This window comes from Dendropsophus ebraccatus, chromosome 9, assembly GCF_027789765.1.
Source record: "Dendropsophus ebraccatus isolate aDenEbr1 chromosome 9, aDenEbr1.pat, whole genome shotgun sequence".
NCBI lineage: Eukaryota > Metazoa > Chordata > Amphibia > Anura > Hylidae > Dendropsophus > Dendropsophus ebraccatus.
Window position 1 is genome coordinate 11,124,436 of NC_091462.1, and position 23,955 is coordinate 11,148,390.

General features: G+C 47.8%; 1 protein-coding gene and 1 long non-coding RNA gene across 3 annotated transcripts in view; one reads left to right on the forward strand and one right to left on the reverse strand.

Annotated features, from left to right (window-relative positions):
* Positions 1-23,955, forward strand: part of LOC138800674 (uncharacterized) — a 185,935-nt gene that overhangs the window by 55,294 nt on the left and 106,686 nt on the right. The gene's annotated exons all lie outside the window — the stretch shown is intronic.
* The window catches only part of IHH (Indian hedgehog signaling molecule), a 60,390-nt gene continuing 45,222 nt past the window's right edge, over positions 8,788-23,955 (reverse strand). The window contains exon 3 of one of the 2 annotated variants that reach the window (XM_069982518.1): positions 8,788-10,413. In XM_069982518.1, the coding sequence (XP_069838619.1) occupies positions 9,758-10,413 (656 nt within the window). In that variant the 3' untranslated portion in view covers positions 8,788-9,757. Of the gene's footprint in view, positions 10,414-19,965; positions 21,117-23,955 lie in introns of those variants that run through there. The other variant, XM_069982519.1, reaches the window with a different exon arrangement.

Below are 23,955 nucleotides of genomic sequence, written 5' to 3' on the forward strand. Positions count from 1 at the left end.
AGATTACAGGGCTGTAGACCCCGCTATGCAGACCATGCCCCTCCTCCACTTGCGCTCCCACCCAGAACATGGAGCTCTTAAACCAAAGCAATGCTCTTAAACCAAGTCACAATTTTGAAAAACTGTGAGCTCTTAAACCAAAACGCTCTTAAACCAAGTTACTCTTAAACCAGGGTACCACTGTATATATATATATATATATATATATATATATATATATATATATAATTTATATAAATGGGACATAGCAAAAAAAAATTAAGGGGCCCCCCTCCCCTACGCAACCCTTTTTTTGTGTTGCAGCATGTAAGTAAACATTGGGTCACTTACACACTGCAGTACATAAGGGGTTAAGAAGAAGGACACATGCTCTTACCTTCTCCCCCAGGCCCCCTTCCTGCACGGGCCCCATAGCAACTGCCTACCCTGCCTCTATGGTAGCTACACCACTGCATCTCTTATTATCTATACAATAGTGTCAGCTATATATAAGAGACATATAGTAATGCCAGATATATTCAAACACCAATAAAGCAGTGTTGGGTATATTCGATGGAATGGAATGCCAGCTATATGTATCTATACATTATTGTCAGCTATATAGGAGACATAAAGTAATGCCAGGTATATATGGGATTCCCATGCAGCAGTGTCAGATACAGATAGGGGACCACCTAATGCCAGCTATATAGTAAGTGCCCATACCATGGAGCTAGTGGCATACAGGAGTGCTGGGTATATAGGAAGTATTGCTCACCGTATATATATATCAGTGTCCATATAGTAATACCATCTGCATGGAGGGCCTGTATAGTAGTATCATCAGTTATAGGTGAGTGTCCCTAGAGAAGTATATCAATACAACAAGGTGTTGTTGGTGTCAGGCAGTGTCTCCCTGCCTGCAGCATGCTGGGAGTTGTAGTCATAGCTTGAGAGGGGGGGGGGGGGTCGACACTGCTGTAATAGGTTCTTGTATGTTACTTGATGACCCTTATAAATGATGATCACTACTATATGACTCTAACTGGAATCGCTCTATGACATCTGGCACTAATGTATAGGCCCTCATAGATTTCCTGCCCATTAGATTGTAAGCTCTTGTGGTGTGCTGTGTATTCGGTATTGCTGAGCCCTCTTGTGTGTGATGTTACTTGTAATGCTTTGCCCCCTGGGATCCATTACCCCCTGATGTGCACATTAGTATGTGCCCCCCCTCCCCGGCTGGGGTAATTAGGCTAATGAGAGGAGGGGTGGGCCGGGGCGGCATCTGTGAGCCTCATTGTGTCCCACCTGCCCCAGCGCAGCCCCACATTCACCTTGGGTGTCTTAACCTTGTCCCTCCACCCACTATTCACCAGCCTAAAAGCCAACACACTCCCAAACACATCTGTCACTCCCTAACAACAATGGCCGCCTCATCCGTCATTGTTACCCCCTCCCCGGCTTTGTAGACAAATTAACACCTATTAATTCTAATGGATGTTCTGGACTCACACAACAAGTGTCTGGAGCCCCGGCCTCATCTGCATAGTAATCTATAAGAGCTTGAGGGGTCACAGGGTCAATAGGGCACTTAGCGCCGTATATCTCCAGGCCAATAACCCCATGAGCGACATTGATGGCTGAAGGGTCTTTCCATCTTCAGGTATAATGGAGAATCTGAGAGGGGTCAGAAGGGGACTGAGCGATAATCATATTATCAGTCGGGGGGATCAGCGACCATTGTATCAGAACAGAGGAATAAAGAGACTGGGGGCACCAGTGATAGAACCTATATCAAGTGTTCACCCCGCCTGGAATAACAGACGATCTTTTCAGATTTTTTTTCCGATTTCAGCCAAATTTAAAATTTTTTGTTTAATTTCCTATATTATTTTGTGAAAATTTGTAAAGAAAAAGTTGCAGAATTATAAGAAAAAAAATTATTTGGCCAGAATGTCATTTTAAATGTTAACCTTAAGGAATAGAAATATACAACTTCTTACAAGATGGAAGGAAGAGGACTGGGGGGGTATAGAGCCAAAACCCTGGGGGCCATGTCACCACTTGTGATGTGCAGTCCTCACATTCATGGTAGAGTCCCCCAAAGTATTATTAAGCTTTATTTAACCCCAGAGGCCTGTATTGTGTCGAATCAGCTGTGATGGTACCCGGGCTGATGGTCGCTGCCAGCTGTACGTGCGCCATGTCTGGGGGGCAGCAGCTGATCGCCAGTATCAGGATCAGATAAACGCCTGAGACCAGATTCTTTATAACAGGACAAATGTTTGTTGAGCGGCTGCAGCCACATCTGCCCCTTCCCCAGGGCCGGACGGCTGTCCTGCAGTCTCGGTGACATATGCCATTTACTGCCTCTGTTAATATATCAACTGCCCTGATAAACCACCGGCCTCCCCTCCCCCGCACATGTCTATGTATTGTGTGCATGTGCAGGAAGACTGGGCACCCACACTGTATGAACTGGGGCCCATGTTGATGTATTGTGAAGCATCAATTCCATATGGACAGTATGAGCAGTGCCATGTATCCTGCTGCTCTCTGCTGGACAGTATGAGCAGTGCCATGTATCCTGCTGCCCTCTGCTGGACAGTATGAGCAGTGCCATGTATCCTGCTGCCCTCTGCTGGACAGTATGAGCAGTGCCATGTATCCTGCTGCCCTCTGCTGGACAGTATGAGCAGTGCCATGTATCCTGCTGCTCTCTGCTGGACAGTATGAGCACTGCCATGTATCCTGCTGCCCTCTGCTGGACAGTATGAGCAGTGCCATGTATCCTGCTGCCCTCTGCTGGACAGTATGAGCAGTGCCATGTATCCTGCTGCCCTCTGCTGGACAGTATGAACAGTGCTCTGTGTTCTGCTGCCCTCTGCTGGACAGTATGAACAGTGCTCTGTGTTCTGCTGCCCTTTGCTGGACAGTATGAACAGTGCTCTGTGTTCTGCTGCCCTTTGCTGGACAGTATGAACAGTGCTCTGTGTTCTGCTGCCCTTTGCTGGACAGTATGAACAGTGCTCTGTGTTCTGCTGCCCTCTGCTGGACAGTATGAACAGTGCTCTGTGTTCGGCTGCCCTTTGCTGGACAGTATGAGTATTCCTGCTATCCTCTGCTGGACAGTATGAGCAGTGACATGTATCCTGCTGCCCTTTCCTGGACAGTATGAGCAGTGGCATGTATCCTGCTGCCCTCTGCTGGACAGTATAAGTAGTGCTCTGTGCCCTGCTGTTCAGTAGGACTACTGCTATGACTCCTGCTCGCCCATGCTGCTCAGTAAGAGAAGTAACACAGAGCCAGGAGGTTTATTCCAGACCGGACAGTGAGTTGCGGCAGCATTAGAACGTGTCCTCAGGCTGGGTTCATACTCTGCATTTTTGTTGCATTTTTGATGCTGCCCTCTTTGTCTGTGAACTCCATGAGAGATATCGGAATTTACCAAAACAGAAAACGGCATCTGTGCACTGACCTGATACTATGTGTGATCCCGGCATCTGTGCACTGACCTGATACTATGTGTGATCCCGGCATCTGTGCACTGACCTGATACTATGTGTGATCCCGGCATCTGTGCACTGACCTGATACTATGTGTGATCCCGGCATCTGTGCACTGACCTGATACTATGTGTGATCCCGGCATCTGTGCACTGACCTGATACTACATGTGATCCCGGCATCTGTGCACTGACCTGATACTATGTGTGATCCCGGCATCTGTGCACTGACCTGATACTATGTGTGATCCCGGCATCTGTGCACTGACCTGATACTATGTGTGATCCCGGCATCTGTGCACTGACCTGATACTATGTGTGATCCCGGCATCTGTGCACTGACCTGATACTATGTGTGATCCCGGCATCTGTGCACTGACCTGATACTACATGTGATCCCGGCATCTGTGCACTGACCTGATACTACATGTGATCCCGGCATCTGTGCACTGACCTGATACTATGTGTGATCCCGGCATCTGTGCACTGACCTGATACTACGTGTGATTCCGGCATCTGTGCACTGACCTGATACTACATGTGATCCCGGCATCTGTGCACTGATCTGATACTACGTGTGATTCCGGCATCTGTGCACTGATCTGATACTACATGTGATTCCGGCATCTGTGCACTGACCTGATACTATGTGTGATCCCGGCATCTGTGCACTGACCTGATACTATGTGTGATCCCGGCATCTGTGCACTGACCTGATACTACATGTGATCCCGGCATCTGTGCACTGACCTGATACTATGTGTGATCCCGGCATCTGTGCACTGACCTGATACTACATGTGATCCCGGCATCTGTGCACTGACCTGATACATGTGATCCCAGCATCTGTGCACTGACCTGATACTACATGTGATCCCGGCATCTGTGCACTGACCTGATACTATGTGTGATCCCGGCATCTGTGCACTGACCTGATACTACATGTGATCCCGGCATCTGTGCACTGACCTGATACTACATGTGATCCCGGCATCTGTGCACTGACCTGATACTACATGTGATCCCGGCATCTGTGCACTGACCTGATACTATGTGTGATCCCGGCATCTGTGCACTGATCTGATACTATGTGTGATCCCGGCATCTGTGCACTGACCTGATACTATGTGTGATTCCGGCATCTGTGCACTGACCTGATACTACATGTGATCCCGGCATCTGTGCACTGACCTGATACTACATGTGATCCCGGCATCTGTGCACTGACCTGATACTACGTGTGATCCCGGCATCTGTGCACTGACCTGATACTACGTGTGATCCCGGCATCTGTGCACTGACCTGATACTATGTGTGATCCCGGCATCTGTGCACTGATCTGATACTATGTGTGATCCCGGCATCTGTGCACTGACCTGATACTATGTGTGATCCCGGCATCTGTGCACTGACCTGATACTACAGGTGATCCCGGCATCTGTGCACTGACCTGATACTACGTGTGATCCCAGGATCTGTGCACTGACCTGATACTACAAGTTACCCCGACATCAGGTCTGTGTTATAATTTATATGTTGTGATTTTAGCCAGGTCCAGCACATGTGATCTCTAACCTGCTGCCCTCTCCTGGTTAGTATGAGTAGTGATCTCTAACCTGCTGCCCTCTCCTGGTTAGTATGAGTAGTGCTCTATAACCTGCTGCTCTCCCCTGGTTAGTATGAGTAGTGATCTATAACCTGCTGCCCTCTCCTGGTTAGTATGAGTAGTGATCTCTAACCTGCTGCCCTCTCCTGGTTAGTATGAGTAGTGATCTCTAACCTGCTGCCCTCTCCTGGTTAGAATGAGTAGTGCTCTATAACCTGCTGCTCTCTCCTGGTTAGTATGAGTAGTGATCTATAACCTGCTGCCTTCTCCTGGTTAGTATGAGTAGTGATCTATAATCTGCTGCCCTCTCCTGGTTAGTATGAGTAGTGCTCTATAACCTGCTGCTCTCCCCTGGTTAGTATGAGTAGTGATCTATAACCTGCTGCCCTCTCCTGGTTAGGATAAGTAGTGATCTCTAACCTGCTGCCCTCTCTTGGTTAGTATGAGTAGTGATCTCTAACCTGCTGCCCTCTCCTGGTTAGTATGAGTAGCGATTTATAACCTGCTGCCCTCTCCTGGTTAGTATGAGTAGTGATCTATAATCTGCTGCCCTCTCCTGGTTAGTATGAGTAGTGATCTCTAACCTGCTGCCCTCTCCTGGTTAGAATGAGTAGCGATTTATAACCTGCTGCCCTCTCCTGGTTAGTATGAGTAGTGATCTATAATCTGCTGCCCTCTCCTGGTTAGTATGAGTAGTGATCTCTAACCTGCTGCCCTCTCCTGGTTAGAATGAGTAGTGATCTCTAACCTGCTGCCCTCTCCTGGTTAGTATGAGTAGTGATCTATAAACCTGCTGCCCTCTCCTGGTTAGTATGAGTAGTGATCTATAATCTGCTGCCCTCTCCTGGTTAGTATGAGTAGTGCTCTATAATCTGCTGCCCTCTCCTGGTTAGTATGAGTAGCGATTTATAACCTGCTGCCCTCTCCTGGTTAGTATGAGTAGTGATCTATAATCTGCTGCCCTCTCCTGGTTAGTATGAGTAGTGATCTATAATCTGCTGCCCTCTCCTGGTTAGTATGAGTAGTGATCTATAATCTGCTGCCCTCTCCTGGTTAGTATGAGTAGTGATCTATAATCTGCTGCCCTCTCCTGGTTAGTATGAGTAGTGATCTATAATCTGCTGCCCTCTCCTGGTTAGTATGAGTAGTGATCTCTAACCTGCTGCCCTCTCCTGGTTAGTATGAGTAGTGATCTCTAACCTGCTGCCCTCTCCTGGTTAGTATAGAGTAGTGATCTCTAACCTGCTGCCCTCTGCTGGTCAATGTGAATCTATCACCCTCTGCTGGTCAGGATGGGTAGTGCACTGTGAATAACACTTTCTGGGATTCCACACTAATTTCGCGGGTAGTAGGGGTCTGAGGTTCTTGAATTACTAATATTACAGATAAAAAGTCACCTACTGTATGATGGGTAGCACAGGAGGATGGAAGTCTTTGGTTGGCACGATGGGAGTTGCAGTTTTGCAACAGATGGAGAGTTACAAGTAGAGTATGAGAACACTGCCCCTGTGTGCTGGATGTACAGCAGACAGGTGAATCGACATGAGGATATCGGTTTGTGAATCGGGAGGTTTATGGAGTCACCCTGACTGCAGATGTCTGCTCGGGATGGCCCATCATCTGGATAGTAGTAAGGCTGTGATTGCACACTATGCAATATTCTGCAGGTTTCTGTGGTAACCCCCATGTAGTCTCTCCTAGTGATCATGTGGTTTGATCCCTGTTTGTTTATAAATATTATTTAATAAACAATTCAAAATGATACAAAGTAAAAAATGTGGGTGGCTTCTATATATTGTCTGGACTGGTGTGTAATACCAGGGAGTGCCTGAAGATGGCAGCAAAGTCCTTGCAATTGCAAAATATCTCTTCAAGCAAAGACTACACCTGAAGACACCTGCATGTGGTCCCGGGGGTTGTCACATCGCTGACACCGTCTGATCCGTGAGGATGAGCCGTGGGTTGTAGAATCTATCATCATCAATGTCTCCTAATGCACTGGCAAAACTGCAACCACCGATATACACTGACAGCCCCAGGCTAGCAGATATGATGGGAGTTGTAGTTTCGGCATTAGCTGGAAGGATACAGGGGTAGGGACCTTGGCCCTCCAGCTGTTGCAAAACTCCAACTCCTAAAGCTGAAGCTTTGGCTGTCCAGGCATGATGGGAGTTGTAGTTTTGAAACAGCTGAAGAGCCAAGTTTCCCTACCCCTGGTCTAATATGATATTGGTCTTGCTTAGTAAATTGCTAATAATACAGTTCCCTAAAATACAGGCCTAGAATTAACACCAAGGATATACATTGTGTTGCTTTTACGTGCAGCATAGTCTATTATTATTTAATGATGTTGAAGCTCTTGTGTATATTTTAGTTGATGTGGCATGCATGGGTTCTCTGCCATCTTGATCCTTATTTCTCCTGTGATAAGATTCCCTTAATACAGCCCACCTTTGCTCCTATAGAGGGCTGGAGTTTAATCGCTGCTTTTGCTTCGTCCTAAGTGCGGCAAGTAATAGATCAGTGACATTGTTCATCTATTCCCTAACTGACACAATAGAGCAGGGATGGGAAACCTCTGACTTTATAGCTGTTTCAAAACAATCGTTTCCATCATGCCTAGACAGCCAAAGCTTTAGCTCTCCAGGCATGATAGGAATTGTAGCTTTTCAGCCTCTGGAGGGCTGAAGGTTTCCCATCCCTGCTGTTAAGTCTGTGTATTCTTATGAGATGGGACACACTTGAAAATCTGCACACAAAAGAGGAGAGTATAACTCATCTAATTAGTGTATGGGCTCATCTACTATATCACTGCTCTCCAGGTCTCTTCCACAGCACTTAATATACGGAGGGACATACAGCTAGATCTTGGTGGGGAGGGGTCTGAACTGCCTGAAGGGTTCCCATAGTTGATGCTTAGAGTTGAGCAAACTTCATGCACACTCAGGTCTGAAACCGAGCGTGCAGCATTTAGTCAACAGTGGCTGCTGAAGTTGCATGCAGCCTTAGGGAGTCCTGGAAAACATGCAGGCGGCCTTAAAGTGTCACTGTTAAAAGTTTGGATCGGTCTGGGTCTGAGTGTTCACACCTTTACTGATCAGGATATAGAGCCGGGAGAAGACACGCTGCAGTGCGTCCTCTCCCGTCTCGGTGTCACATGATCAGTCAGACTTATAATGGAGCTCTATGGAGTCCGATTGATCAGTCCAACTGATCACGTGACACAGAGCCGAGAGAGGACATGCTGCAGTGCTCTTCTCCCGGCTCTATCTCCTGATTGGTACGGGTGTGAACACTCAGACCTGGACCGATCCAAACTTTTGACATGTCTCTATGAAATGTCAAAGGTTTTGTGAAGTGACAGTAACACTTTAAGGCTACATCCAACTTCTTCAGCCACTGCTAATCAAATGCCATGCACCCGGGTTCAGACCAGAGCATGCTCAAAGTTTGCATCACCTATCAGAACCCTCCAGGCAGTGATGATATAATCCTGTAGTTTACAAGAAATCAGCCCCACAAGGTAGAGCATGTCCGTTACTGGGGATCCTATACAGATCTATAGATGCAGCTGAGCTGGGATGAAGCAGAGGACACTGCAGGAATACTGCTGCTGAGTGTATATTACTCCATTGTAACCTCCATCTTTTATCCCATAATTTTCACCTTCCTGATATAAGAAGACCAAGAGTCGGAAAGTCAGAATGTTCTTTTATTGGAAGACCTGAGCTGAGAATGTGCTTGAATCATGTCTGTGGCCGGGGAGCGGCCATGCCACGTCCCCCAGACCTGCACCTTTTATAACCTGTGACCCTTAAAAACCTTCTATTCCCTCCACATTGTTCCTGGCAGGAATATAATATTAATAACTTTGTCTTATAGATATATATATATATATATATATATATATATATATATATAACAAGAACCATTTATACACCTATAATACACAGATACATAATAATAAAATAAATATGGCGGCCGGGGGGGGTGTCATGCAGTGCCTTAGATTCTCTCCCTGGAAGACGTTTATCACCGGTCCACACGCATTAATCCATCCCGTGCCGGTGCAGACGTTCATAAGTTCATCGCTCCACATCCTCGGCACCAGAAGAATTGATTTACTATAAGACGCTCTGTCTGTAGACTGTCAGCGTACAGTCCAGGCTCTCTGCACACAATGGGTTAATCTGCCCCTCCGCTCTTTGGACTGTACCACCCTGTACCAATAGTCTGCCATCTGTCCTGAAGTTCTACCTCAGTCTTTTCCTTGGGTAAACATTTGGTTGCTTCCTGCTTTTGGTTAGTACCTGTAACATCGGACCTCAGGGGTTCTTTTAATGTTCTACACGGGCCAGGCAGACGGTTGGGTCGGTAATGCTGAGTTGCCAGTGATGAGAAGGTTCTGGTAATGCCCCAGTTAAGTAAGTAAGTGCTACTGAAGGTTCCCAACCTTGAGGACTTCATGGTACCTTAAGATCCTTGGGAGACAGTCTTTCTTCATCATGGTCATACTGCGCCTGACCCGGGTGGCCGTATGGCTATGTAGACTTTCTATACCTCTTATAGGTCAGTAGACTACGCAGAACAAGACGATCGTCCCCCTTGTAGGACACAATCAGGGGCCATCTCATTGGTTGGTCCTCAACTCTCTTGGCTGAAGCTCAACTTTCCAATTGAGGATGGAAGTCATTCTTGTTCAGAATCATTTGGCCCACGTGGTATAGGAACTGGCTATACCAATGGATGCCCACCTGCTGAGAAGTCTCGTTTCCGACCATTGCACCTAGACCATATAGTACCCGCAAAGGCCAATAAGCCAACTGTGCCAACCTCTGTTTTTGTACCAGGGCAAAACAAGAAACAACCACTTCATCCACCAATATGGTCCCATGTTGGGTGAGGGGAGCAAACACTCCAGTGTCTATCTCTGTACTTACTGAGGTCACTCTGGCCGGGACCAGACCCAGTGCCCCCGACACGAGGATGTATTGACCAGGCGACACCTGACTGGCAAATCTAGCTTTGTACTCAGCAGCTGGGGTGGAGACATTCTCCGCTACAAATATGAGATGAGTCGGGGTTAGGGAAAGCCTTCGAGGAGGGTCTCCTGTCCTGATTACCCGGAACAGATGCTTAGATGTGGGGTCTCTGTCCAGGAAGGTCACAAAGTCACTGTAGATTGTGCGGCCATCACTGTCCATGGCCAGGACCCTCATGCCAGGAAGAAGCTCTGAGATGGGAATCTTGTTGCCAGACGATAGGGTGGCCATCGCCGTCCCCGGGAAGCAGCCTCCGGTCTTTGCCGCTGCAGAATGTTCTAGATAAAAAAGGGAGAAAGAGCGGGTTAAACGGGACACTGACACTTATCATGTGTGTTACAGACTGTTCTGATCTATAGGCAAGAACGCCACAAGGCATAACCGTTCTGTGACAGAAAGCAGAGAGCTGGGAAATACAGAGGATCTGAACACAGCCGCAAATCTCTTCATCCTAAAATTCTCATACAGGACTACAAACACACAAGAAACAGGGCCCCACCTGTGCCTGAGCTATATTACAGCTCAGCTCCATCAACATCAATAGGATTAAAGGGGTATTCCACTCAAACATAACTTTTCATATGTTGCTGCCCATGGTGAGACTAACAATTCCTTCCATACTTGTTATTATCTATTCAATCTCCTTCCCCGAGATCTTAGCTGCTGCTTTCTGCTGAAGACACAAAAATCTGTGTGAGCTTTTCTCTCTGTCCCCCCCCCCCCTCCCTTCTAAGACAACTGATGTAAAAAGTGCCTGGCTGGCTTTATCTGCAACATTGTAGCTTCTTTGGAACCCTAGGAGGGTTATTGTGAGGTCAAGTTGCTGATGACCTCTTTGTGATTAACCCTTTCAGCATTACAAAGAAGCTACAATGTATCAGATAAAGGGGTAGTGCTGTTTATGCAACCAAAAAAATGTAGCTGTGCTTTTAACCCCTTTAAGCTGCAATACCGAACGTAACCATGAGACGGGTGTGGCACTGTTTTCTGTAGATATTTTTTAAGCCATGAGACGGGTGTGGCACTGTTTTCTGTAGATATTCTTTAAGCCTGTACATCCATTTCTGATAGGACCCTATTACACCAGCAGATTATCTGACAGATTTCTTTAAGCCAAAGACAGGAATGGATTTAAAAAGAGGAGAAATCTCAGTCTTTCCTTTATGACCTGTTCTCTGTTTATAGTCCATCCCTGGCTTTGGCTCAAAAAAATAAAAGTCAGATAATCTGTTGGTGTAATGGGGCCCTTATAGTGAGAAAAAAAATGGGGCTCACTATTACTGTAAGCGAATTTCCTATAGACGTTCTTACACCCAGCGAGTAATGGGTTAGTGTGACCAGTGCTGTGTTTGTGTTGGTTTGGGCTGCGTTTGTGTTGGTTTGGTTTATTTATTAGTCATTGTGATTTTTTGCTTTATATATTTCTTCTGCCATTTAGGGGAAGCATGGCCGAAATAGTTACCTATTTACCCATCCCCTAAAATAAAGCGAAGCCCCGGAGAGAGACAGGACAGAGTAAACACGGCTGACCACGGGCGATTACAAATAGATCATCCCAAGAATGGACGCTGCCCACCGCCACCGCCGCATCCCACAAGCCACAAATAAAAATCAGCAAGGTAAATAAGGAGCATCACAAACACTGAGCCGGGCACAGAGCGGGCAGCGGGGCGCAGTGCCAGGGCGGCCACATGCCTGCTGCTCCTGTTACACCACGGCCCTCAGCAATGAGATTTCTCAGAACAGCACGCGTCTCCGATCCGCAGGGTTCACCTCTTCCCTGCTGGACGGGGCTCCAGGAATATCACCTGCGGCCACCGCTGCCCCACCACCTCCACCACCTCCACCACCACCACTACCACCCAACAACAATAAATCAAATGGTATTGTGGTCTTTGCTGTTCTGACAACGGACCCAGAAGCTTTACAGCAGGGATGGGGAACCTGCAGCCCTCCAACTGCTGCAGAACTACAATTTCCAGCATGCCTGGACAGCCAAAGGCAACAGCTGGAGGGATAAATGATCTATCTATCTATCTATCTATCTATCTCTCTTCCTGTTAGCTCTTGCACATTGGATGTATATTGCCGCCATACTGTGGCCAGTGGTCTGTATTGCCCTCTGTCACCGCTCCTGTAGTGCGGACCCCTGTATATTGCTGCCATACTGTGGGCAGTGGTCTGTATGTCTGTATTGCCCTCTGTCACCGCTCCTGTAGTGCGGACCCCTGTATATTGCTGCCATACTGTGGGCAGTGGTCTGTATGTCTGTGTTGCCCTCTGTCACCGCTCCTGTAGTGCGGACCCCTGTATATTGCCGCCACACTGTGGGCAGTGGTCTGTATGTCTGTATTGCCCTCTGTCACCGCTTCTTTAGTGCGGACCCCTGTATATTGCTGCCATACTGTGGGCAGTGGTCTGTATGTCTGTGTCACCGCTCCTGTAGTGCGGACCCCTGTATATTGCTGCCATACTGTGGCCAGTGGTCTGTATGTCTCTGTCACCGCTCCTGTAGTGCGGACCCCTGTATATTGCCGCCATACTGTGGCCAGTGGTCTGTATGTCTGTGTCACCGCTCCTGTAGTGCAGACCCCTGTATATTGCTGCCATACTGTGGGCAGTGGTCTGTATGTCTGTGTTGCCCTCTGTCACCGCTTCTGTAGTGCGGACCCCTGTATATTGCTGCCATACTGTGGGCAGTGGTCTGTATGTCTGTATTGCCCTCTGTCACCGCTCCTGTAGTGCGGACCCCTGTATATTGCCGCCATACTGTGGGCAGTGGTCTGTATGTCTGTGTCACCGCTCCTGTAGTGCGGACCCCTGTATATTGCTGCCATACTGTGGGCAGTGGTCTGTATGTCTGTGTTGCCCTCTGTCACCGCTCCTGTAGTGCGGACCCCTGGCCCGGCCTCAGCCCCCTGTTTGCTTTTGGTTATATATAGGTGATTGGGCCGTTTTGAACTTTTCCAGGGAGCTGTGTGTGATTATTTTTAATCTGCGCCTTGTTTTGCTGGGCGGCTCTGTGTGTTCTCTGTGGTCGGGGGATGTAACCGCGGAGGGGAGCAGCCTGGCAGTCGTCGGCTCCACGGGGGCCTGTGCTCTCCTCTCACCTCCGTCTTATGCTACCTTGTCCTCCTGTTCACTCTTTCCTTCCACGGAGCTTCTGTCCCTATGTAACCTCCTCATTCTCCCTCCTTGTAAGAAATCGATAATGGCCGTGACTTCCTGCCCGCCACCTCCATACTGATAACAGAGCGTTTTATCTGGACTTCCATCCCAGCCGCTGAGCTGCCGCTTATCCTTCCTCCCATTATAAAGAGCATGGAGTACACCGCAGCCTCCTCCGCCCCAGGGTCCTCTGCTTTATATACACTATATACACAAATACATATACACTATAAAGAGCCTCCTCCGCCCCAGGGTCCTCTGCTTTATATACACTATATACACAAATACATATACACTATAAAGAGCCTCCTCCGCCCTGCTACATATACACTATATAAACACCTCCTATATCCATAGGTCTTTATATAGTGCAGGTATAGCAGCCTCCTCCATGACGGTCCTTGGGGTCCTCAGCAACTCTGCTACATATACTGTACATTATATATACACCTCCTGTTCTATATCCATAGGTCTTCATATAGCCTCACCCCCTCTGCACGTATAGCAGCCTTCTGTAAGATTTTGGAGGTGTCTGTGTAAACTTTCTCCTATTAATCCAGAAGATATTACTGAGGTCAGTGATTGGGGGAGAGGCCGGCCTCACAGTCTCTGTTCTAGTTATTGGAGGCTGACCTCACAATCTCTGTTTTAGGTATTGGAGGCTGGCCTCACAGTCTCTGTTCTAGTTATTGGAGGATGTCCTCACAGTCTCTGTTCTAGTTATTGGAGGCTGTCCTCACAGTCTCTGTTCTAGATATTGGAGGCCGGCCTCACAGTCTCTGTTCTAGGTATTGTAGGCTGTCCTCACAGTCTCTGTTCTAGGTATTGGAGGCTGTCCTCACAGTCTCTGTTCTAGGTATTGGAGGCTGTCCTCACAGTCTCTGTTCTAGGTATTGGAAACCAGCCTCGCAGTCTCTGTTCTAGGTATTGAAGGTCGGCTGTATACAGTCTCTGTTCTAGGTATTGGAGGCTGTCCTCACAGTCTCTGTTCTAGGTATTGGAGGCTGTCCTCACAGTCTCTGTTCTAGGTATTGGAAACCAGCCTCGCAGTCTCTGTTCTAGGTATTGAAGGCCGGCTGTATACAGTCTCCGTTCTAGATATTGGAGGCCAGCCTTACAATTTCTGTTTTAGGTATTGGAGGCTGGCCTCACAGTCTCTCAACAGAGGGATCAAGGTTGGGGTCAGTGACCAAAAAATGCTGAAGCTAAACAGTTCCCACAATGATGGCTGTGACAATTGTCCACAATGCATTAGTAGCTGAAGTATTAAGATTTCCTTTTACTTGGAACTAAGGAGCTGAGGCCGACCCCTGAGGAGCCCCCCATAGTATTATCCAAGCCTTACAGCCGGCACAATGCAGTCAGGCAGGGAACGTTCTCCTGGCATCACCAAACCCAAACTCCTCTTTCAGACACCAGACAGAAGTGTGACCCCTCACTACACACAACACGTCTCCAGTGGTGGCGGCTTTACCTCCTCCATCTGGCATTGTGCTTGGAGATGTAATGCTGCATGCAGCTGCTCAGCCATGAAGCTCCCGGTGGCCGCAGTCTTGGTGCTGATAGCGGATGAGGTCTCTGCAGTTATAGAGGCAGTAGTGTTGGTGACTCTTATGCTCTTCAGTACGTGGTTTCCACTTCTAAATGCTTCTACTACTTATTAATAATACCGATCATTGCTGATGGGGGGGGGGGGGAGAGCTTAGATATATTTGCAGAAAGCCAATGCCCAAGTATCCATATTCATCCAAAGACGCAGATCCCATCTACAGCTGAAAGGGGAACTCCAGGGAAAAGAAATTGTCTTCATGTTAACTAGTGTCAAAAAGTTATACCTATTTGTAAATGACTTCTAGTTAGAAATCTCCAGTCTTCCAGTACTTATCAGCTGCTGTATGTCCTGCATAAAGTGATGTATTCTCTCCAGTCTGACACAGTGCTCTCTGTTGCCACCTCTGTCCATGTCAGGAACTGCCCAGAGCAGGAGAGGTTTCTATGGGGATTTGCTGCTGCTCTGGACAGTTCCTGACATGGACAGAGGTGGCAGCAGAGAGCACTGTGTCAGACTGGAAAGAATACGCCACTTCCTGCAGGACATACAGCAGCTGATAAGTACTGGAAGACTGGAGATTTTTACACATCTGTAAAACTTTCTGACTCCAGTTGATTTGACTCACTGTTACAGGGGGGACTGTGGCTGTTGCTGTTCCGGGGGGGGGGGGGGGACTGTGGCTGTGGCTGTTACGGGGGGGGACTGTGGCTGTTACGGGGGGACTGTGGCTGTCGCTGTTACGAGGAGGCACTGTGGCTGTCGCTGTTACAGGGGGGGGACTGTGGCTGTCGCTGTTAGGGGGGACTGTGGCTGTCGCTGTTACAGGGGGGGGGACTGTGGCTGTCGCTGTTACAGGGGGGGACTGTGGCTGTCGCTGTTACAAGGAGGGACTGTGGCTGTCGCTATTACAGGGGGGGGGGGACTGTGGCTGTCGCTGTTACGGGGGGGACTGTGGCTGTCGCTGTTATGGGGGGACTGTGGCTGTCGCTGTTAGGGGGGGACTGTGGCTGTTACGGGGGGGACTGTGGCTGTCGCTGTTATGGGGGGACTGTGGCTGTCGCTGTTACGGGGGGGGCTGTGGCTGTTACGGGGAGGACTGTGACTGTCGCTTTTTTGGGGAGGGACTGTGGCTGTCGCTGTTATGGGGGGGGACTGTGGCTGTCGCTGTTATGGGGGGGACTGTGGCTGTCGCTGTTATGGGGGGGACTGTGGCTGTCGCTGTTATGGGGGGGACTGTGGCTGTCGCTGTTATGGGGGGGACTGTGGCTGTCGCGGTTACAGGAGGGACTGTGACTGTCGCTGTTACGGGGGGAATGTGGCTGTCGCTGTTACGGGGGGACTGTGGCTGTCGCTGTTACGGGGGGAATGTGGCTGTCGCTGTTACGGGGGGACTGTGACTGTCGCTGTTACGGGGAGGGACTGTGGCTGTCGCTGTTACGGGGGGAATGTGGCTGTCGCTGTTACGGGGAGGGACTGTGGCTGCCGCTGTTACGGGGAGGGACTGTGGCTGCCGCTGTTACGGGGAGGGACTGTGGCTGTCGCTGTTACGGGGAGGGACTGTGGCTTTCACTGTCACGGGGGGACTGTGGCTGTGTGTGTGTGTGTGGGGGGTAACTATTAGATAACTGTTCACACTGTTCTAGGAAGTGATGAAAGATTTACAGTATCTGAGCACAGGAGAGTCTTGGTGTGAACACGTCGCTGTGGCCGGCCGCTCCTGCGCCATTTCCTGCCCTGTCATTGAGTACCTGACCGGCACAGGCTGTATGGGTGCGGAGCAGGATGAGACCTGCCGGGACCGGCTCGCGCCTGCACTCTCTCAGGAGAGCGCTGTCTAATCATTAACCACTAATTGCTAAAAAAAAATCCACATATGCAAAAATCGGCTAAATTTACAAGCCCATTGTCTGAAGTGTACCGGATATGGCACAAGGTGACAGCACTCACCCCTGCCACACTGCACCGATACACTTAACCCTTACCTAGATCCGCATCTCCACTGCAGGGTTACCCAACCTGCCGCCCACCACCTGCTGCTAACTACAACTCCCAGCATGCCCAGAGCACACAGCAGTACAGAGTATTCCGGGGGGGGGGGGGGGGGAGGATGAATTCTCCACAACATGTGATTATATTGGTGAGGAGAGGGCAGGGCCCACAGCAGCACAGAGTATTTCAGGACAGGAATGTTCAATATTGGCATTAGTCAAATCGATAGAGAATAGGTATTTGGGCCCCCTTCTTCTCTACACCTCCATATAGCTGTATATATTGGGGTGGGTCTCTTCCCCTCTCTGTAGGGGGGCGGGGTCTCCATCTTCCCCTCTCTGTAGGGGGGCGGGGTCCCCATCTTCCCCTCTCTGTAGGGGGGCGGGGTCTCCATCTTCCCCTGTCTGTAGGGGGGCGGGGTCCCCATCTTCCCCTCTCTGTAGGGGGGCGGGGTCCCTATCTTCCCCTCTCTGTAGGGGGGTGGGGTCCCCGGGTGGGGTCCCCTCCCCATCTTCCCCTCTATGTAGCTATAGGGGGGTCCCCATCTTCCCCTCTATGTAGCTATAGGGGGGGGGCCCATCTTCCCCTATATGTAGCTGTAGGGGGGGTCCCGTCTTCCCCACTCTGTAGCTGTAGGGGGGGTCCCATCTTCCCCTATATGTAGCTGTAGGGGGGGTCCCGTCTTCCCCTATATGTAGCTGTAGGGGGGGGTCCCGTCTTCCCCTAAATGTAGCTGTAGGGGGGGTCCCGTCTTCCCCTATATGTAGCTGTAGGGGGGTCCCCGTCTTACCCTCTCTGTAGCTGTGAGAGTTTCCCATCTTCCCCTATATGTAGCTGTGGGGGGTCCCCATCTTCCCATCTACAGCTATATGTAGCTGTAGGGGGGGGGTTTCCCATCTTCCCCTCTATGTAGCTGTAGGGGGGGGGTCTCCATCTTCCCCTCTATGTAGCTGAGTATTGGGTGGTTCCTGGCTCTCACCCCCTCTATGTGGCTTGTGCGCCCTCGCCTCTGTAACACGGGGGGTTGTTTGCTGTCGTATTGTATGACCTGATGGAATGGAACATGAAAATAATGACGGATAGGGAAGAAATGTTATTGTAAACTCCGAGGTTTTCTGCCATTTTATATTCTCAGCTGCAAGTGCTTTTAACTCATTGTACGCCAGATAACATTTGAGTACACCGAATGGACACAGGGGGTGCCCATAAGTTGGGGGTACTCTAACCCCCTACATAGACTGCTAGTCCGATGGACACAGAATTATCCTACACTGGTAAGAGATTTCTGTAACCCACAGCTTTTTGTAGGGGGCGCCGTTTATTCTTTCCACTCTGTAACCAGGAAATAGGTACTTTTATATGCCAACCTTTATGGTGTTGACTGGGAGAGCGCAGCCATTTTTTCTTCATATCTGTGACCCCTGTCAAAGGGTAATGTACAAAAAAAAGGTCCCCATATACCTTATACAGTGTCAGACGTTGGTGCAAGGTGTAAGGGATAAAGTCGGTGGAGATAGTGATGAACCGTGATAAATAATCACTGCCTTACCCCTTTTGTAAGCAGCTGACCCCTTCCCATAGAGAACGCACTTGGCCGTGCCAACCATTCCTCTCCAGGAATATTTTGGTATATAACCCACCTTGTATCTCGTATCTTCCTAGACATCTGAGAAGATATTGGGGGTTATCTGCAGTCCAATTCAATGGACCTCACTGTATCCTCTATAGACTCGGCCGTTGCTGGTGATAAATAACAGGCGATTTGGATCGGATTCTCACAGATCGGTTTATTTTAAATATTTTGTACAATTTCACAGAAGCAAAATATACAATATACAATCTACAATCACCGTAGTACCAAAAACCACTCGAAATAAAAAAATAGAAATCGCTTAAAGTAATAAATTAGCTCTTTGTAAGTAGATTGTTCAGTAAGTAGCGACTAACCCCGCAGGTTCAGGCTCTTCTACCGTCACATTGACAATCGCCTAAGGTAGAAGAGTTAGAGATAAATTAAAAGGGCTCTTCATGATGTGACCCTTTATATATGTCCTGTTAGGCAATAGGGACATCAGAGTGGGGGCAGAGGCATAATTTAGCGGGTCTCCAGGACCCAATGCAAAATCTGCAGTAAGGCCATCAAATTATCACACATGGGGTAACTGCATCTTCTGAACCCCCAACTGTTACCCAGCTACCCCCCCCCCCCCCCCCGGAGTCACATTCCCTCTCTGGTGGGGTCCCGGTTGCCTGTGTATTACATGGCTAACTATTCACTGAAATGGCCATCATCTAATACTGCACGAAATGTATGGCCGACCTGCGGCAACTAGCTAATGGCTATGGCAGCTGTATCTAGAGAAGGGGGCTTCATGAGATGCCCCTTTAATACTATGGATTAGGTGCTGATGAAAACAAGGACATGAAGGGGTTAATAATGGTGCATGACCTGGGATCACCTATCTCACTCCCCCCACTCAACATTGTTCCAATCACAAGATACACGGCTACACTGTTACAATGTAACAACACAATGTAAACCATGCGGACCATCCCTGAGACAGTGGGGTATAGGTCTCCACCAGTGTTACCATTGACACAGTATACGCAGTTATCCAGTCTGGGCAGAGGAAAGTGATAGAGGATCTATACCAGTGTACTCCAACCTGTGAAAACTACAACTCACATAATGCCCTGATAGTCAAAGGTTGGGGTACACTGATCTGTACAATGCACATTATCAATTACATGGATCCGCACAGATTTGACCATTACGGTGACCACAGAAGACACTGCCGTAACCTGAAGAACAAGTATCGCTAATGCCCCTTTCTCAGGATCTCACAGTTTTCTTGTTTAAGTTCCACATTTTATATTATTAGCACTGAAATATCTCAGTTACTGTCTGATCTTCTGTGCACGTCTGTTGTAACCGTACCCTATATCTGATATGTGGGGTCCCTCCTAGTACAGGAGTCTAAAGTGGGGAACACTGGACCTCTACAGGATGATAGGCCTAGTGCAATGGTATAATAAGTAATATAATAAGTAAGTGTGGCAATTACGCAGAACACAGTGCACATTTATAGGGGTCTCTTTGTTCCTTTGGGTTTTTTTTAAACTCCAATTATTCCCTAAAGTGTTTCCTAGTGATGCCCCCATTTCCCAGACTCAGAAGCTCCCAAAGGACCTGCCACTTTGTTACCCAAGAAAGCATGGAGAGAGCCAACCACAGATGACCCAGTACAGCTCCTCATCTTCACACAGTCCTGGATATACTTCCAGGGTGCCTGTCTGGGTAAAAAGGGGGGGGGGGGTTAGGGTGGAATGGTGACCTCATCATTGCGTGACGCATCACAAAGCTTCTGGTGCAGCCTAGCCTTGGCATATGGTCCTAGAGATGCCCCTTTTAGTTTTTTTTTGTTTTTTAACCATTCACCCCTTTTCTGACTGCCAGTGTATAAATACTAAAATTTCTTCATCTATGGAGTCTCCATGTTAAAAAGACCAAAAATATAAAGAAACCATTGTGCCGCCGCTCTGGTCATTGTGGTCCTTGTTTTCATCAGCACATTAGATAACATTCCCACCCCGGACGCCTTTCACAATTTTTTTCTAGCAAGAGCAATACGACGTGAGAGGTGTTCACGAGACAACTAGAAGCGGCCTCATTGTACCATCCACATGTAATATAGGACAAGTCAACTACACGGGTGTATGTTCTACGATAGCTCAGCAGTGTATGTTCTAGAAGGGACTGGCCGATTATATTTCGGACTGAATAACTTAACATAGAATATTAACTCCTTCCAATTGGACGATCAGTAATGTTTTTTTATATTATCCTTCATATTTTCTCACATCTCCAGTGATTATTTCTCATTGTTTGCGGTTTCTATAAATACTTTGTTCCTTGTCTCCTAGGTTTGTGCTTGTTTGGGGCCCATTGTGGTGCCCATGGCGGTGCCCAGGGTTTGGCTTCTCTTCGCCCTGTCTCTGCACTATTCCACCACTGACTTTCTTCATCATTTCTTCATCATTCGGTATCTTCTCCCTCTTCAGTTCTCCTTCATCACCTTTCCCTTTCTTTCCTTCTTCTCCTTCCGTGATGTTTTGTCACTTGCATTTTTTCCTTCATTTTTCCTCTTCTTGACTTTTTTCTCATCACCTTCTGCAGTTTTCCCTTTCTTTTCTTTTCTATACTTTCTTTCTCCTTTTTTCTTCTTCTTGTTCAGTTCTTTGAAGCTGGTAGATCCTAATTCTTCCTGTGGCCTAAAAGTAATAGAAGAGTGTGAATGTTTATTCCATCAGGCAGATCTATAATGCTCCAATATTCCCTAGAAATACAACACATTCTCACAATTCCCTCTAACCTTCCACATCCTTCCACAACCTTCCATCAACCTTCCACATTTCATCTTGAATGTATGGTTGATCCCACAGCATGGTCCATAGTCAATGGGCTCAGCCCCATGGAGGTCCCAAGGTCAGGATTGGAGACCATGCAATGGCTAAGCTTCAGAGCAGTGAGCATGACATTATACATCACACATATACATCTTACAGGGTAATATAGTTGAAGCTCCTGATTGCTCATTTAAAATGTAACTACATATTAGCAATCACTATATACCTAATATAAATGTAACTGCAATAGAGATCAATGTTCATGCTAAAAAGCAACTTATATATTCATAGAAGTGTTTGATCTGTTCTTTAAGCTTGTATGGTGCCTTAAATCTTCTACAGACCCCATTGCTATTAAGCTTACACCTTGTATCATCTGCAGTGCTATAAAGCATAGACAAAGCATAGACCTTGAATGGTCTCTGCAGACAATACAAAGTTTACGCTTCATAGCACCAGTGCCATGATGTTTAGACCTTGTATGGTCTTCAGTGTTATCAAATGTCATACTAGGAAGGACGTAAACCAGTATTAACCTTTGTATGGTCTCCAGTGTTATAAAGTTTAGACCTTGTATGACCTCTGGTGCTATAAAGCTTAGACCCTTGTGGTCTCCAGTGTTATAAAGCTTATACCTTGTATGATCTCAAGTGTTATAAAGCTTAGACCCTTGTATGATCTTAAGTGTTATAAAGCTTAGACCTTGTATGGTCTCCAGTGTTATAAAGCTTAGACCTTGTATGACCTCTGGTGCTATAAAGCTTAGACCTTGTATGACCTCTGGTGCTATAAAGCTTAGACCCTTGTGGTCTCCAGTGTTATAAAGCTTATACCTTGTATGGTCTCCAGTGTTATGAAGCTTAGACCTTGTATGATCTCAAGTGTTATAAAGCTTAGACCCTTGTATGATCTCAAGTGTTATAAAGCTTAGACCCTTGTATGATCTCAAGTGTTATAAAGCTTAGACCCTTGTATGATCCTAAGTGTTATGAAGCTTAGACCTTGTATGGTCCCTGGTGCTATGAAGCTTAGACCCTTGTATAATCACAGTTGTGGTTTTGGCTGTTATAAGGTCATAGTATCAGGAATGATTGATACTGGTTTACGTCCTTCCTGGTATAACACGTTCACCTCTGACCTCTAGTATAAGTTTCGTACATTGTATTGTAACTTCGCTGGTTATATTCACATCTAGGAATGTAGGACCGCTGCAGTGACTGTACGCCCCACTCTGTTGGGTGACGTCACCAGTGGCTGGGCTATATCCGTCACCTTACACAACCAAGGAGCCTTGAGCCTCGCTGACCTCACAAGTTCCCTATGACTGGACTGGTGGGCTTAGTTCTCTAGTGTACAGTGCACATCACATCCTCTGGTATCTATGTCAGTATATATAATGTACACATTGATGCAGATGGTGAGAAAGATGATCAAAACAGCCTGTGCCAAAAAGGAGTGGCTTACAAAGAGACTGGGTATTGGCATAGGGGCATGGCTTACAAAGAGACTGGGTATTGGCATAGGGGTGTGGTTTACAAATGGGGCTTGGTATTAGTATAGGGGCGTGGCTTACATAGGGGCTTGGTATTAGTATAGGGGCGTGGCTTACATAGGGGCTTGGTATTAGTATAGGGGCGTGACTTACAAAGGGGCTTGGTATTAGCATAGGGGCATGGCTTACGTAGGGGCTTGGTATTAGTATGGGGCGTGGCTTACAAAAGGGGCTTGGTATTAGCATAGGGGTGTGGCTTACAAAGGGGGGCTTGGTATTAGCATAGGGGCTTGGTATTAGTATAGGGGCGTGGCTTACAAAGGGGGCTTGGTATTAGCATAGGGGCTTGGCTTACAAAGGGACTGGGTATTGGCATAGGGGTGTGGCTTACAAAGGGTGCTTGGTATTAGCATAGGGGCATGGCTTACAAAGGGACTGGGTATTGGCATAGGGGTGTGGCTTACAAAGGGTGCTTGGTATTAGCATAGGGGCATGGCTTACGTAGGGTCTTGGTATTAGCATAGGGGCATGGCTTACGTAGGGGCTTGGTATTAGCATAGGGGCATGGCTTACGTAGGGGCTTGGTATTAGCATAGGGGTGTGGCTTACGTAGGGGCTTGGTATTAGTATATGGGCGTGGCTTACAAAGGGGGCTTGGTATTAGCATAGGGGTGTGGCTTACAAAGGGGGCTTGGTATTAGCATAGGGGCTTGGCTTACAAAGGGGGCTTGGTATTAGCTTAGGGGCGTGACTTACAAAGGGGGCTTGGTATTAGCTTAGGGGCGTGACTTACAAAGGCGGCTTGGTATTAGCTTAGGGGCGTGACTTACAAAGGGGGCTTGGTATTAGCTTAGGGGCGTGACTTACAAAGGGGGCTTGGTATTAGCTTAGGGGCGTGACTTACAAAGGGGGCTTGGTATTAGCTTAGGGGCGTGACTTACAGAGGGGGCTTGGTATTAGCTTAGGGGCGTGACTTACAAAGGGGGCTTGGTATTGCCATAGCATTTTGTACCATTAAAGCCAAGCTAGCTAAAAGTAGGTGTGTAAACTGCCGAATCTTACACATTCTTAGTCTGTCTAGTGCGAACTTCCAGAATTAGACAGTATTTGATCATGTCCCTCAGTGTCCCTAGTGCAAGGATGAAGAAGAGAAGAACACAAGCAGGGAGTGTTGTCATAGGGACGCAGCGGCAGCTATAGTTACAGTTAATG